The following is a 13,970-nucleotide window of genomic DNA, read 5'->3' on the forward strand; positions in this document are numbered from 1 at the left end:
TACATAAAGGAAAGTCACGGGACCCACAGACGGGTATTGACCCGAGCCGGGCCCGCCTATGGAAAACATACTTATCATACGCCATACAAACTTCTACGAACATATCAAAGCAATCCGAGCCTTTCTGTGAAAGATATGGCGTTCAAAAAAATTTCGAAATTCCTTAAAGTGAATCTTTTTATGCAAAGTTCGGAAAACGATTATTTCAAAGACATAATGGTTCATATTTCATCAAATCATACATAAGAGTGCCAAGGGATACATAAGGGTCATAACATGCTCGGATTTCGAATCTTAGAATTTTCCTCAAGGCTTATAATCTAGCCTTTTGAAAACTAAGGCATGCCAAAAGAAAGAAGGGTTGCGCTTTACATACCTCGTACGCACTCCAAGATAGCCAATCTAAAGTAAATCCCAATCTACGCCTCGGGCTCCCCAAGGTCTACAAATATGCCAACGAATATCCAATATTAAACATAGGCACTTAAGCCATTCATTCCAAACTAACATTAAATTCTACAGAAAATTCGGCAGCATTTCCCCTGTAAATAGGCCAATCCGAGAATTTAACTCGCTCAAAATCAACAACAACAACCACAATAACCAACCTAGCAACTCCAATAACCAATCCGAAAGACAATATTACATTAATACTCTCTTTTTCATCATTCGACAACTTTCCAAATATTCAATTCAACGGCTTACCTTCAAGCCAACATCAACGCCTATACATTCAAATACTAACCCAAACCCATACTAACAACATTCAAGAACATTCTAAGCAATTCACATAATATTTCCAACGATCCAACAATTTCTCCAAATTGGGCCGAAAACAGCCCCAAAAACCGAGAGCAGCCTCTTTACCACATTCCTCATTTTTAAGTCATGATTTGTATCAACAATCCACACTATAACGATATAATTATCATAAATATAAAGATTGCATTAATTTCACAAAATTCTCCAAATCAGTCCGCAACATTCACCATATTAATTTGGGACATTAAACTCTCATTTCCAAACTATAATTCATAACGACGACAACTAAAACACTAAGCGATATTGGTTCATCCTTTGCCAAACATTGGGGCTATACACGGCCACACTACACACATACACATATATTGATGATTTTTATTCTCTTCTCCACTCTACAACAATCAAACATGCTCCAAAATTTTTATTCATTAACCCAATCACACACCCATTTACACGGCTAGCTCCCCAAGCACACAACCCACTTCCAACATACAATATTTCACCAATTTCATCCATATTAACATACCACAATATGCATAAAACATTTATAGCCCATAAAACAATAGAAATTCTTACCTTTGTTCTTTACTACACAAGCAAGTTAGGGTTTGCGATTTACAAAAATGGATGGTTTGATCGCTCCAATAATGCTTCCACGCTACTTAGGGACCTCCAAATAGTGGGTTAACACCAAGGAATTATTTTTGGGAAGGCTAGAAATGGGGTTGGATTTTTCTCCTCTTGGCCGTGAACAGTGGCTGCATGAACAGTGCGCGTGAACAGTGCCCCACCATGAATAGTGGCGCCGCCGTGAATAGTGGCTCCGGGAACTTCTCTCTCTCTCTAAGCTTGAGAGCCCCTCTCTCTAACTCTAAGTTTTCTCAAGTTTGAAAGATGATAAATGAGTTCCTTAGTCATCAATTTGACTTAAATATCATGCCTACTAGTTGGACACATGTCCCACTCATGGCTTGAGCCCATCAAATTTGGCCACATGTCTTGGTGGGGCCCACACGACCACTAGTGCCTAATTAGTGAATAATTAATTTTTAATCCCCACTTAATAATCTAATCATTGTTAATTAATCCCTAATATCCATTAATATTTATACACTAAGTAAAATTTATAAGCAATTCATGTTCTAATAGAAATCGGAAATTAAAGATTTCTACTTCGTGCCCGAAAATGATCCCGTCTTTAACTTGAGTCGATTTGCTTGCGGGTAATTTGTCGTATAAATGTACGGGGTATAACATGCATGTTCAACCTTACCAAACTTGCTAAATAACTCTCTCTGGTCTTTGGGAAGTATAATCTTCCTCCGATCTTCCCCCAAGATACCTAAGCACCTTTCTTGTGTACACTGCTCTCCTCAGCTCATTGGGTGGATCAGACGGATAGTTACGCTTAACGGTTTGGCTTATCGATTATTAATTTTTAAATGTACTAATCCGCTAACCAACCGATAAGATAGGGGCCGGTTCAATATAATATACACATATATTAGCTCTCTGTGTTTAATTGTATATTTCATGCCATGAACGATAAGATAGAAAATGATCCATCCCTTACTCGGGACTAATAGATGGTTCCGCATGTTAGATAAAACTCAATGCTTAAAGAGCAAATCATCATGAGGTATTATTTTGACCCTATTCTATTAATTAAAAACTCTTCCTGTCCAATGTGTGTCTTGCAATTTGGTAAATGCCACAATTCCTAAGAAGTGAATAGGATATAGAATCTGAATAGGCCTTTAGCTTTAGCGTTTACAATAGATACTTTATATACTTAGGGTAAAACCGTAAATTTGATAATTCGTAAGGGGTTAATGGCTTATCCGGTAAGGAAATTGAGCAATTCACCCCCACACCGATAAGCTTTTAACTATAAAATTTTAACCCGTTCATCCGTTATTCCGATAACCAGGGGCGGACCCATGTGTAAAGTTTGGGTGCTCCGGCACCCATTAAACTTAATCACGGAGTGTATAATTGTATAGAAAATATAAAGGAAACAAATATAAATAGTTAATAGAGCACCCCCGAACTCAAAATTCCTGGGTCCAGCACCCCCGAACTCAAAATCCTGGGTCCGCCTCTGCCGATAACCCAATACCAAAGGAGCCAATAAGTCAATTTTGTGGTTCGGTTAGCAATTACGGTACGGTTTTGAATAGCCCTTGTCTATGCCTCTTTCTGTGAAGGATCTGTACCAGTAGACACTTTCTTCTAATGCATTGCTCGATTCAGCAATTTGTTCCTCCTCTTCTCGAGCTAGAAGACTGGCATCAGCACCACGCCCTCTTGCATCGATATCTGACATCATCTTTCTACGCTTTGAATCTCATTGGATCTTCTCAAGCTTCACGCGAAGTAGATCATCATCAAATAACTCCATGTGTTTCTCATCCTTGAGAATATCGTATGAAGTCGTCAGCTTTTGAAAGTTGAAGTGAGCATTTGGATCACCTGGCCTCTTGTCTGGATGCAACTCTGATGCTTTCTTTTTATAGGCTTTAGATATGTCTTTCTGTCCCCTTCCTCACCAGAGGGTAAATCCAAAACAGCATAATAATCAACTTCAATATCCATTTTCTACAAGAACGTAGAAAATGGACATAGAGTCAATAGTACATAGAGGGGACTTCAGTACAATTTTGGTAAGGAAAGAACATCCTAACAAGCCAAAAAAGAATACTAAATAAGAATTAAGGAGCTCTCCTATACAGTTGAGCTCTCGAAAGAAGCTAAGTAACAAGGACAACTTAGCTTATCCAAAGGGACTAATCAACCAGGATCGAAAACAAAATTGCCTTTATTAATCCTAATTGAAATTTGGTCTACGAAGTTCATCACTCTTCAGATGGGTATAATCTGAGAAGGTTTGAAGAATATGGTCCTTTTGGTACGAATTAGCGAGAAGATCTGCACGAATATTGAATTCCCTGAAAGTATGAAGAAACTGCAGATGACCTTGAGACGAGATTCCAAGAGGTGGTGTTGATCTCCCTCTTAATCATTTGAAGGATTAAACGCTGAGTCTGATTCCACAATGATCCTAGGGAAAGCCATTATTCGAACACCATCTCAATCCAATAACGAGACTCTTCTAATCGTTAACATCCTAAGTGGTAATAATAAACCTCATTGGCATCTGATAGACACCATTGTGAAGACAAAAAATACATCAATATGGCCAATTGTAGAATTCAACATTCCTTCAGAGAGCCATCAAGTTGCAAATGTTTTGGCAAAATGGAGAACTGAAAATGTTGAACATGTCTTCCTCAATGACAAGAACATCTCTCAAGAGGCTAAAGGACCTTACAGGTTAAACTTCATACAGATGGCTAACCTCAGGCATAAACACAAAAGAATTCTTCTGCTTGACAAGAAGCAAATCTTTTTTTGTGTAAATCAATTTTGGTCTTTTTTGTACATTAGTAAAGTTCTTTATGTTAGTTTGATTGGGTGTGTCCGATCGTTTAAACTGGAGACAAGGATGTTCAGTCCATCTCCCTTTTGCTGTAATTGATTTTTGGTTGAATGGAAGGATCGCGCCACCAAAACGCGTAGCTTTATTTTAATAAAAAAAAGATCCAATAAGCAGAGCTTGAATTTCAGCTGAGTTGCTGGATCAATTTCCCGGAAAAAAAGAGAATGCCACGATCATATGGCCCATAGTCAGTGCCGCTCTCCCTACCATGAAGGAAAAATGCAGCAGAGCCCTCGAAATCAGAAACAACTTCAAATACAGGCGACGACAACATTGACCCGTCTTCAAGGCCTAATGGACCAAGTTCATGGCCTAACATACAGAATAGTTGATGGAGCTCGTGCATGAAGACGGAGTTAGGATTTTGAGTTTATGGGTTATGGATTCTACAAAAGCTAGCTTATTGAGTTCTGAGATTTTTAAATGCAAATATATAGAGTCCTGCTGAGTTCTGCCTAACCCGTAGACAGGCTTGTAGCTCCGCCCGTGTTGACTTTAGGTTAATTGAACCAGGAGCACATCATAGAGGATGAGACATTGGAATCGGAGTTCGATCGGCTACACCTTCATATGTCAAAGAGTACAAGGATATTTGCTGCCTGTATGACTGTCTTCAAAATTTCAGTGAAATCCAAAACCTGCAACTGCTGGTTTCTAGAATAATTCCGCGCTCAAAAGAATGCCTCACCTTGAAAAATAACACATTTACCATGAATATGGTTTGTGTTAGTAAGTAAACACAACACAAAATTAAGATGAAGAATAATTTAAAAAGTCTTGATCATCTGACTGGTTTAAAAAACAAGGGGAAGAGCACTAGAGAAAGTTACAAGTTTGTGTTGCTCCTTAAAGCAGGACAAATTGCAAGTTTTAATAGAAAAAATGAGTAAAGTTGTCCCAAGATACCTTAAGCACCTTTTCCTTGTCTACACTACTCAAAATTTCATCAACCCTTGGCGTCTGTTCCTCTTTCTGTGAAGTAGACACTTTATTTGAATGTGTGGCACGAATTCTAGCAAATTCCTTTTTAAGTTTTCTAGCAATTCGTTCCCCCTCTTCTCGAGCAAAAGCGCGCTCTCTTGCATTGAGATTTGACATCATCTTTCTACGCTTTGAATCTCGTTGTGATTGACGATTTTTTCTAGCAATTCGTTCCTCCTCTTCTCGAGAGGCAGCACGCTCTCTTGCCTCGTGATCTGCCATCATCTTTCTACGTTTTGAATCTTGTTGTGATTGGCGTTGGATGTTCTCACGCTTCACGCGCAGTAGATCATCAAATAAATTTCTATGTTTCTCATCCTTGAGAATTTCGTATGAAGTTGTCAGCTTTTGAAAGTTGAAGTGAGCATTTGGATCATGGGGCCTCTTGTCTGGATGCAACTCTAATGCTTTCTTTCGATAGGCCTTAGCTATATCTTTCTGAGAAAGCCTGGCCCCTTCTTCACCCGAGGGTAAACTCAAAACAGCATAATGATCAGCTCCAATATCCATAAGAACTCTAGTTTCTGGAGAGTAGTGGCAGGCGTGTAAAACTTTGTATGTGGAATTAACTGAACATACTCTATTTATAAGACCTCACGAAGGCGGCATATTTTGTTTTTTTCTACTCCTACAAGGCTTAGAAGTAGGTCATGTTTAATATTAGTTTCTGTCAAATTAGAATCCTAAAGCAGTTAGGTTTCGGAGTGAATAAGATACAAGGGAAACCATCTTGATTTCTCTATTTGTATATGGGGGGAACTGAATATACTCTATTTATAAACTTCACTAATTTTTTGGCGGCTTAATTGGTTTTACTCCTATAAGAACTCGAATTAAAATTTCCAGAGTTGAAGTCGAATTAGACTCCTGCAAATATACTCCTATAATTTCAGAGTGAACACATGCAAGGGAATCAAACCATGTCTTGATTTCTCTATAATTCCTTTGAAATATACTCCTTCTGTCCCAATTTATGTGGTGCCGTTCGGATTTCGAAAGTCGTTGAATTCGAGCAGGAAATCTTTAAATAAAATTTACATATTAGACACAGCGTAAAAAAGTACTATAGATCATAATAATTGATAATTTAAAATATTTTAAGAACATATGAAAATATCGTAATCAAAGAAAAACTCATTTGACTCTCAAAATCTAAAAAGTGTCACATAAATTGGAATGGAGGGAGTAGCAAGATTTATCTACAACTTTCAGATGTAAATTTAGTTATTCAATTTACAAACGCTTGCAGTTAAACAATCAAGTCATCCGCTAACTATTCATCTTTCACTTTGTACTTTTCCACTTCAAATTTTCTGTTACTCATACTGCAATTTTATTATGATTTATACCATTTGTACTATTCGTAATAGACATGCGTGTTCAGATACTAGTAACTATACAATCCGAGCCCTTGCAGTCGCAGGTAAATTGGAAATAAATGACCAAACTGTTCAATTCAGGTAAAATAGTTTAATAAATGTCTTCATATGGTACTTCTATTGAGAATTCATGTAGCTGACTCCAACTTGTTTGGGACAAAGACGTAGTAATAGTAATTGTAGTTGCTGTGCATTTGAGGGGATAGAATTAGTAGTAGGAAGTAATTACATGAGCCAGTTACTGCTTACTTTTCATGTTTGCTTCAGTTAAAATCTAGTAAACAAATCTTTTTTGTAAGCCAAACAAACTTGACCTACACCTCTGCTAATAGTCATGGTAAAACTAACATGGTCAAAATCTTAGAGAACAGAATCTATTTTTTCTTGGTAAACCAAAATCTCAGGATAGAATTAGCAACTATCTATACTTACAACAAGTAGCTGCAGGAAACTAAGAAAGTTCTCATCAAGTAAAGTGCAATTCATCTTTCCCAATTAAAGAACCCTTCAAGATTCAACGCGCAATTGTTGAAGTCTTCTTAATGAATAAACATGTCGTAAATTTGTTTCATGAAACAAATCCAAATTCCACACTTTTGCTCAAGGGATTTTGAGTTGATATGAAAATTATTAGGTTGCCTTGGTGAAGCATCTTATACGGTGTCACCAAGACTAACTAATGATTGTAAAAAGCCCCTTCTTTTGAGCAGCCTTTCTCATTTTTCCTAATACCGAGTCTTCAAACTTCCCCTTAGGTTTGAAAAATGGAGATGGCGCTGGCATTGGATGTTGGAATGGCTGAAGAGGCACAACTAAGAGAATATTTGATAGATCGCCCAAGACATTTCCACAAGAGGCTTTAGCTGCGCCCTTATAAGATGACATGACAACAAGAGCGGAGCCTTTGTTCGAACTCTTGATGATTACATGTTCAACCACACCAAACTTGCTAAAGATCTCTCTCAATCTTTGGGAAGTATAACCTTCACCCATCTCCTTCCAAGATGCTTGTCTACACTACTCAAAATCTCCTTAGCCCTTGTCTGTTTCTTTGCACGAGCAATTTCTTCTTTAAGTTTTTTAGCAATTCCTTCCTCTCTTCTCGAGAGGCAGCACGCTCTCTTGCAGCATCGAGATCTGACTTCATCTTTCTGCGGTTTGAATCTTGTTGTGACTGGCGTTGGATCTCTTCACGCCTCACGCGAAGTAGATCATCAAATATTTTCCTGTCTTTCTTATCCTTGAGAATGTCGTGCGAAGTCTTCAGCTTTTGAAAGTTCAAGTGAGAATTTGGATCATGGGGCCTCTTGTCTGGATGCAACTCTAATGCTTTCTTTTTATAGGCTTTAGATATGTCTTTCTCAGAAAGTTTGGCCCCTTCCTCACCCGAGGGTAAACCCAACACAGCATAATGGTCAACTTCAATATCCATAAGAACCCTAGTTTCTGGAGAGGAGTGGCAGGCGTGTAAACTTTGTATGTGATAGTGATAAGTTAGACAAACAGCAGTAGTTTTTATATATGGGGGAACCGAACATACTCTATATAAATAGACTTCACTAAGGCGGCTTATTTTTTATTTATTTTTTAGTCCTACAAGGACTCGTATTAGTTCCAGAGTTGAAGTCGAACTATATTTAGAATCCTAAAGCAGTTAGGTTTCGGAATGAACAGATGCAAGGGAAACCGCGTCTTGATTTCAGAGATGAGTAACTTAGAAGGTGGTAATTATCTACCAAAGTCGTGTTTTTATTTTTATTTTTATTTTAACAACATGGTCACCTAATTTTGCCTATATCTAGGGCTGGGCATTCGGGTTCGGGTTTGACATGAGACATTAATACCACGCGGTATTTGGTATTTACCGAATACCGAATTATCTATTGAATAAAGGTTTACTCCTACTTATAACGCATATATCTAACATGACCATTAATAATCAGCTGAAAGAATCCTTAATCCATATGAGCTACAACCGATCGTATCTGACTCTGAGTATCTAAGTGACTCAAAACAGAGTAGCAAAATAGGGGCATGTAACTAGTGCTACTGCTATCTGCAGTTCTTGGATAATCCATTTAGTAGCAGCATTTGGATTATCTTCTAGCCGTTTCTGATTTAAATTCCTAGATGTCTTTTGGTTGTCTCAATTAGCTAATCTTGATGTCTTCTTAGTTGTTGATCTTACATTATATCGGGCCTCCACATCGAATAAACAAAAATAATTGATGGAACGGTATTGAATTTATAATATAATCGATTCCAACTTCAATACGGTATTACCGAATACCATACCGAACCGACGTTTTATTTACCGATTACCGAATTACCGAACTGAACTCTTAGGGTTTGGTGTCTGGTATCTACTTGCAACTACCAATTACCGAATTACCAAACCTGAACTTCATAAATACCAAAACCGAATAACGAATGCCCACCCCTACCGGTATCACTTCAAAATTCACCCTATAAATATTTGGCCAACAAAATATGACATGACATTTTATTTAGTCCACATGGACTTTTTCTTTTCTTTTTTTCTCAGTCAACATGACAATAAACTACGACCCGACCCGATCCAAACCCATAACCCAAATTAACCCTATTCTCTCTCAATAGGGTTACCTTGGTGAAGCATCTCATACGGTGTCACCATGGCAACCAAATGTGTTGTAAATGGACAAGTTATGCAATGCCAGGAAAGTCTGAACTAATAGCTGGTTCAGAGAAGATGTTAAGTACAAGATTTTAAGGATGTTCATTCCATACAATTTACCGTCACAAAAGTCATTAGTATTTTAGTGCTTCTAGCTCTCGTATAGGCTCAGCCTTGGTTCATTTTTCAATAAGATTACTAAAGCATTCTAATTTGTTGGTGAAAAGCTTCAACCATAAACTGCCACATCTTTCAGTCATGAAAATTACCCGCAATGCAGCTAACATCTCTATGTTGTCTAACGCTCTGTACCATTCTGTCGTCAGTTAGCGATATAACCTGAAGACTATTTTCGCAGGCCACAGATTGTGTTGAAAAAAAAAAATCAGATCAATGTTGATAATGTTCCAAAGTTCAATATCTTCAGCAGTTGTGCTCCAACTTAAATATTTTCAGCTAGAGGACTCCCAATTTCCCGAAGAGGAAGGATATCGGACCCAATCCCGAAAAAAGGATGTCATCACATTATCATACAGAGTAGTTGATCGAGAACTACTTGTGCATAAGCAATTAGTGTCTCAGGCAGAGCCAGAATTTGAAGCTTATGGTTCGAGATTCTAGTTTTTTTAAGTTGCAGGTTCTAATTTAATATTTTGTACATATTCAATGAATTTGTTAAGATGAATAGAGAGTTTGGACCAAAGCTACTAGGTTCAGCCAAACCCGTAAGCTATACTATCATAGAGGAGCCAATCATGGAGGATGAGCAATTGGAATCAGAGGTTGTATTGATGTTTGGTCTAAGTTGGTAATTTGATATTCAATGGACGACCTTTGCAATTCAGCATCCATAGTATCCAGATCCACAACATATGTCAAATAATTAAAAGATATTTGCTGCGTGTATGACAATATCTTCAAGATTTCAGTGAAATCCAAACCTGGAACTGGTTCAAAAATTATCTGAAGTCAAAACGACTTCCTCATACCTCAATTATTGGTTTCACTAGAATAACTCTGCGCTCAAAAGAATGCATCACCTTGAAAATTAACACATTTAGCATGATTATGGTTCCTGTTAGTAAGTGCGCATAGCACAGAATTAATATAGTAAGTAAACACAACACAAAAATTTAACATAAGAATAATTTAAAAAGTCGCGATCATCTGACTGGTTCAAGAAACTAGGGGTAGACTAGAGAAAGTTGCAAGTATATATTGCTCCTTAAAAGGAGGACGAATTGCAAGTTCTAATTGAAAAAAAATATTAGCATGAGTTCTAATGGAATTACCAGGATGAACACTCACCAGGACACCAAGTACAAAGGTTTCCCTGTTTACGTGCAACTTCTTGGTTATGTCGCTACTTGCTAGTCCTACTTTCACTAGTGTACTTGCCTGTTCTTGGCGCATTCATAAGAAGGATCAAAATAGTTGAATTTTGTGTCACGTTTCATAAAAGAGAATTAATCTTTACAAATCAAACAAGAATCTTTTCACGATTCTACCACCTTTTTTATGGTTCTTTTAATATCTTGTAGTATATAAAAAGAATTGTGAGAAAAAAATCCAGGTTAAATACGAAGTAGTCCATTTAATCAGTACACGTGTTAGATTCCAGAACTTGCAGGGGCATTCTATAGGTATCATACTTGCTGAAGCCCCCCTTTTTATTTCGTTGGTGCCAAACTTACAATTTTATCACGCGAGACGTAAATTTAAACTCATTCCTGTGATCCAAATAGGAATATGAAATGAACAGACTAATTAGAGAAGACAGTAAGGAATCTGAATAGTATCACAGAACATTATAAATAATTACACCTAATAATTATCAAGATAAAATGTAGTAGCAATAAATATTGGACATTAAAGGGGAAAAGGAAGAAACATTGATGCAGAGGAAAAACAGAACAGCTAGAAGAGAATTGTGGCAAAAAAAAAAATGAAAAAAGAATAACAGAAAGGAAATTTCAGTAGTAAAATATGCATAAACATAAAATGATGAACCCATCACTTGTTCATGGTTTTTCCAAATAGCAATATGTCCCTGTTCTGTATGAGTTTCTACGAATTTGGATTGTATCAAGCTGTATTTCAAGAAGAGTTTAAGTTATATGTACCGCCGATGTAAGAAATTTTGTACTCTACCTGTTGTAGCAGGTAATTTGTGTTATTTTCAAGAGTAGAAATCCTTAAGGAGCTTCCGCATTGTTTTTTTTTTTCCTTTGAGCAGTCTTTCTCATTTTTTCTAATACTGAGTCTTCAAAATTTTTGTCCCATACTTTAACCACCTTTTCCTTGTCTACGGTAGTCAAAATCTCCTTAGCCCTTGTCTGTGCCTCTTTCTGTGAAGTAGACACTTTCCTTGAATGCATTGCACGAATTCGAGCAATTTCTTCTTTAAGTTTTCTAGCAATTCGTTCCTCCTCTTCTTGAGAGGCAGCACGCTCTCTTGCCTCGAGATTTGACATCATCTTTCTGCGTTTTGAATCTTGTTGTGATTGGCGTTGTATCTTCTCACGCTTCACGCGAAGTAGACCATCAAATAACTTCCTCGCATTCTCGTCCTTGAGAATCTCGTATGAAGTCTTCAGCTTTTGAAAGTTCAAGTCAGCATTTGGATCACCGCGCCTCTTGTCTGGATGCAACTCTAATGCTTTCTTTTTATAGGCTTTACATATGTCTTTCTCAGAAAGCTTGGCCCCTTCCTCACTAGAGGGCAAATCCAACACAGCATAATGATCAACTTCAATATCCATTTTCTACACCAACGAGCAATTCGACGAGTTGTTGAAGAACCCTAGTTTCTGGAGAGCAGTGGCAGGCCTGTAAACTTTGTATGTAATAATAATAATAAGTGGGGGAACTGAACATACTCTATTTATAGACTTCACTTAAAGCCGCTTTTTTTTAAACTCTTTCTCCATCTATTCCAAAAAGATTGTCTTGTTTTGGACTACGAGGGTTAAACTGAATAATGTTCCGTGTGAATTCGGACATAGAATCTTTAATTTTTTTGAAATATAAATTACATATTTAGAAACTACACAAAAATACTTCAGTATAAGTCACAGTAGTTGACAATTCAAAATATTTGAAATAATTATGATCAAAGCCTTTTACAGTAACTATGACAATTTTTTTGGGACGAAAATCGAATTTAAGTTTCAGAGTTAGGTACCTGAACAAGGAGATCAATGGCAAAAATAGCAACACTTAGAAATCAAATTGCAAACAGACAAGCAACACCAGAAAAAGAAAAAAAAAACCTAAATTGAAGCTGTAAATATTGTGCAGCATTATGAACAAAGGTCATGTACGAATTGAGGGAAACAAATTGCACAAACCCTAAATTGGGGGGAAAAAAATACCTTGAAAAGGCTGTCAATCGCAAAGTGGAATCACGGTAGGGAGATGGCTGGAATACCTGTGGTGGAAGGCTGCAAGAGTATAGTCTATAATAAATTCTATAGTAAAATATATGGAGTTCTTCGTAACTAATCATGTATTACTAATACCTCCATAATTATTACCAAATTACCACTTAATTATTGATCACTAGTTAAGGTTATACAATTATGTGGCAGATTCTGATTTAATTGTTACTTCATTCGTCTCAAATATCTATCCTTTTTATTTTTATTTTACACGCCTCTTAAAAAATATTAATTAAGAGGAATATTTGATTAATTTTATCCTTATTTATGTCGAAGTTATAATCTCTTTCTATTAAATCTTTATTCTATTTATATTTCATTTTGATTAATGACAAAATTCTATTATGGATAAAATTGGGAGAAATCATTAATTGTGTCTTGAACTTTTAAAACAATAAATAATTTGTGACAACTATGTTTAATATTCAGAAAGATAATTTGAGACGAAAGGAGTAGTAAATTTTTATTCCTCTTAATTAATATTTCTTAAGAGGCGTGTAAAACAAAAAAAAAAAAAGATAGATATTTGAGACGGATGAAGTAACAATTAAATCAGAATCTGCTGCATAATTGTATAACCTTAACTAGTGATCAATAATTAAGTGGTTGTTTGGTAGCAGGTTAGAGTTATGCAGGTATTAGTAATAGAGAGATTAGTTATGAAGAAATCTTTACATTATTTTATAAAAAGATTAGTTATTCATAGTTATTTCACCTTCCATCCTGCATAAAATAATGCTTACGCGGGTTCTAAGTTGCAAACCGAACAATAATTTTATATATGAATAACTCACCTCCTAACCAACTATCAAACGTAATATTACTTATACGGAATTTCGTACCTACATAACTCACCTCAAAACCAGCTACCAAACGACCATTTTTACTTAAAGATATCACTAATACGTTTTTACTTTGTGTAATTATTAATTTATAAGTTAGCCGGTCGATAATATTTCTTAAGAGTGCTACTAAATACACTTTACTTAGTGTAATTATCAATTTATAACGTCAGTCGATAATATTTCCTAAGAATGCCACTAATACACTTCATTTAGCGTGATTATTATTACGAACACACTTCTACTTACTGTAATTACTGACGTATAGGCTAATCAATCAATAATATTTTTTAAAGACACCACTAATAAACTTCAATTTGGTATAATTATCAAAATATAGGCTAATCAATCACTAACATTACTTAACTATATCACTAATATACTTTTACTTAGTGCAATTATCAATTTATA

General features: G+C 36.2%; 2 protein-coding genes and 1 pseudogene across 4 annotated transcripts; all 3 read right to left on the reverse strand.

The window, feature by feature from the left end:
- Positions 1 to 4,419: 4,419 nt before the first annotated feature.
- On the reverse strand, positions 4,420 to 6,600 carry LOC132627645 (uncharacterized). The gene has a single exon (XM_060343104.1). It carries the CDS (start codon positions 5,750 to 5,752, stop codon positions 5,132 to 5,134), a length of 621 nt encoding a protein of 206 aa, XP_060199087.1. The 5' UTR covers positions 5,753 to 6,600; the 3' UTR covers positions 4,420 to 5,131.
- A 211-nt stretch (positions 6,601 to 6,811) lies between these two features.
- LOC132627644 (uncharacterized) lies at positions 6,812 to 8,459 on the reverse strand (annotated as a pseudogene).
- A 2,665-nt stretch (positions 8,460 to 11,124) lies between these two features.
- LOC132623039 (uncharacterized) lies at positions 11,125 to 12,811 on the reverse strand. Of its 3 annotated transcripts, none has more exons than XM_060337755.1 (2): positions 12,652 to 12,811; positions 11,125 to 12,087 (listed from the first exon to the last, which is right to left on the reverse strand). In XM_060337755.1, exon 2 carries the CDS (start codon positions 12,037 to 12,039, stop codon positions 11,473 to 11,475), a length of 567 nt encoding a protein of 188 aa, XP_060193738.1. In that variant the 5' UTR covers positions 12,040 to 12,087; positions 12,652 to 12,811; the 3' UTR covers positions 11,125 to 11,472. The 3 variants fall into 3 exon arrangements, with proteins under 3 accessions (XP_060193738.1, XP_060193721.1, XP_060193729.1); XM_060337738.1 differs by having other exon boundaries at positions 11,125 to 12,113; XM_060337746.1 differs by having other exon boundaries at positions 11,125 to 12,106; positions 12,652 to 12,810.
- Positions 12,812 to 13,970: the final 1,159 nt, after the last annotated feature.

Source organism: Lycium barbarum, chromosome 2 (assembly GCF_019175385.1).
Source record: "Lycium barbarum isolate Lr01 chromosome 2, ASM1917538v2, whole genome shotgun sequence".
In the NCBI taxonomy this organism is placed as follows: domain Eukaryota; kingdom Viridiplantae; phylum Streptophyta; class Magnoliopsida; order Solanales; family Solanaceae; genus Lycium; species Lycium barbarum.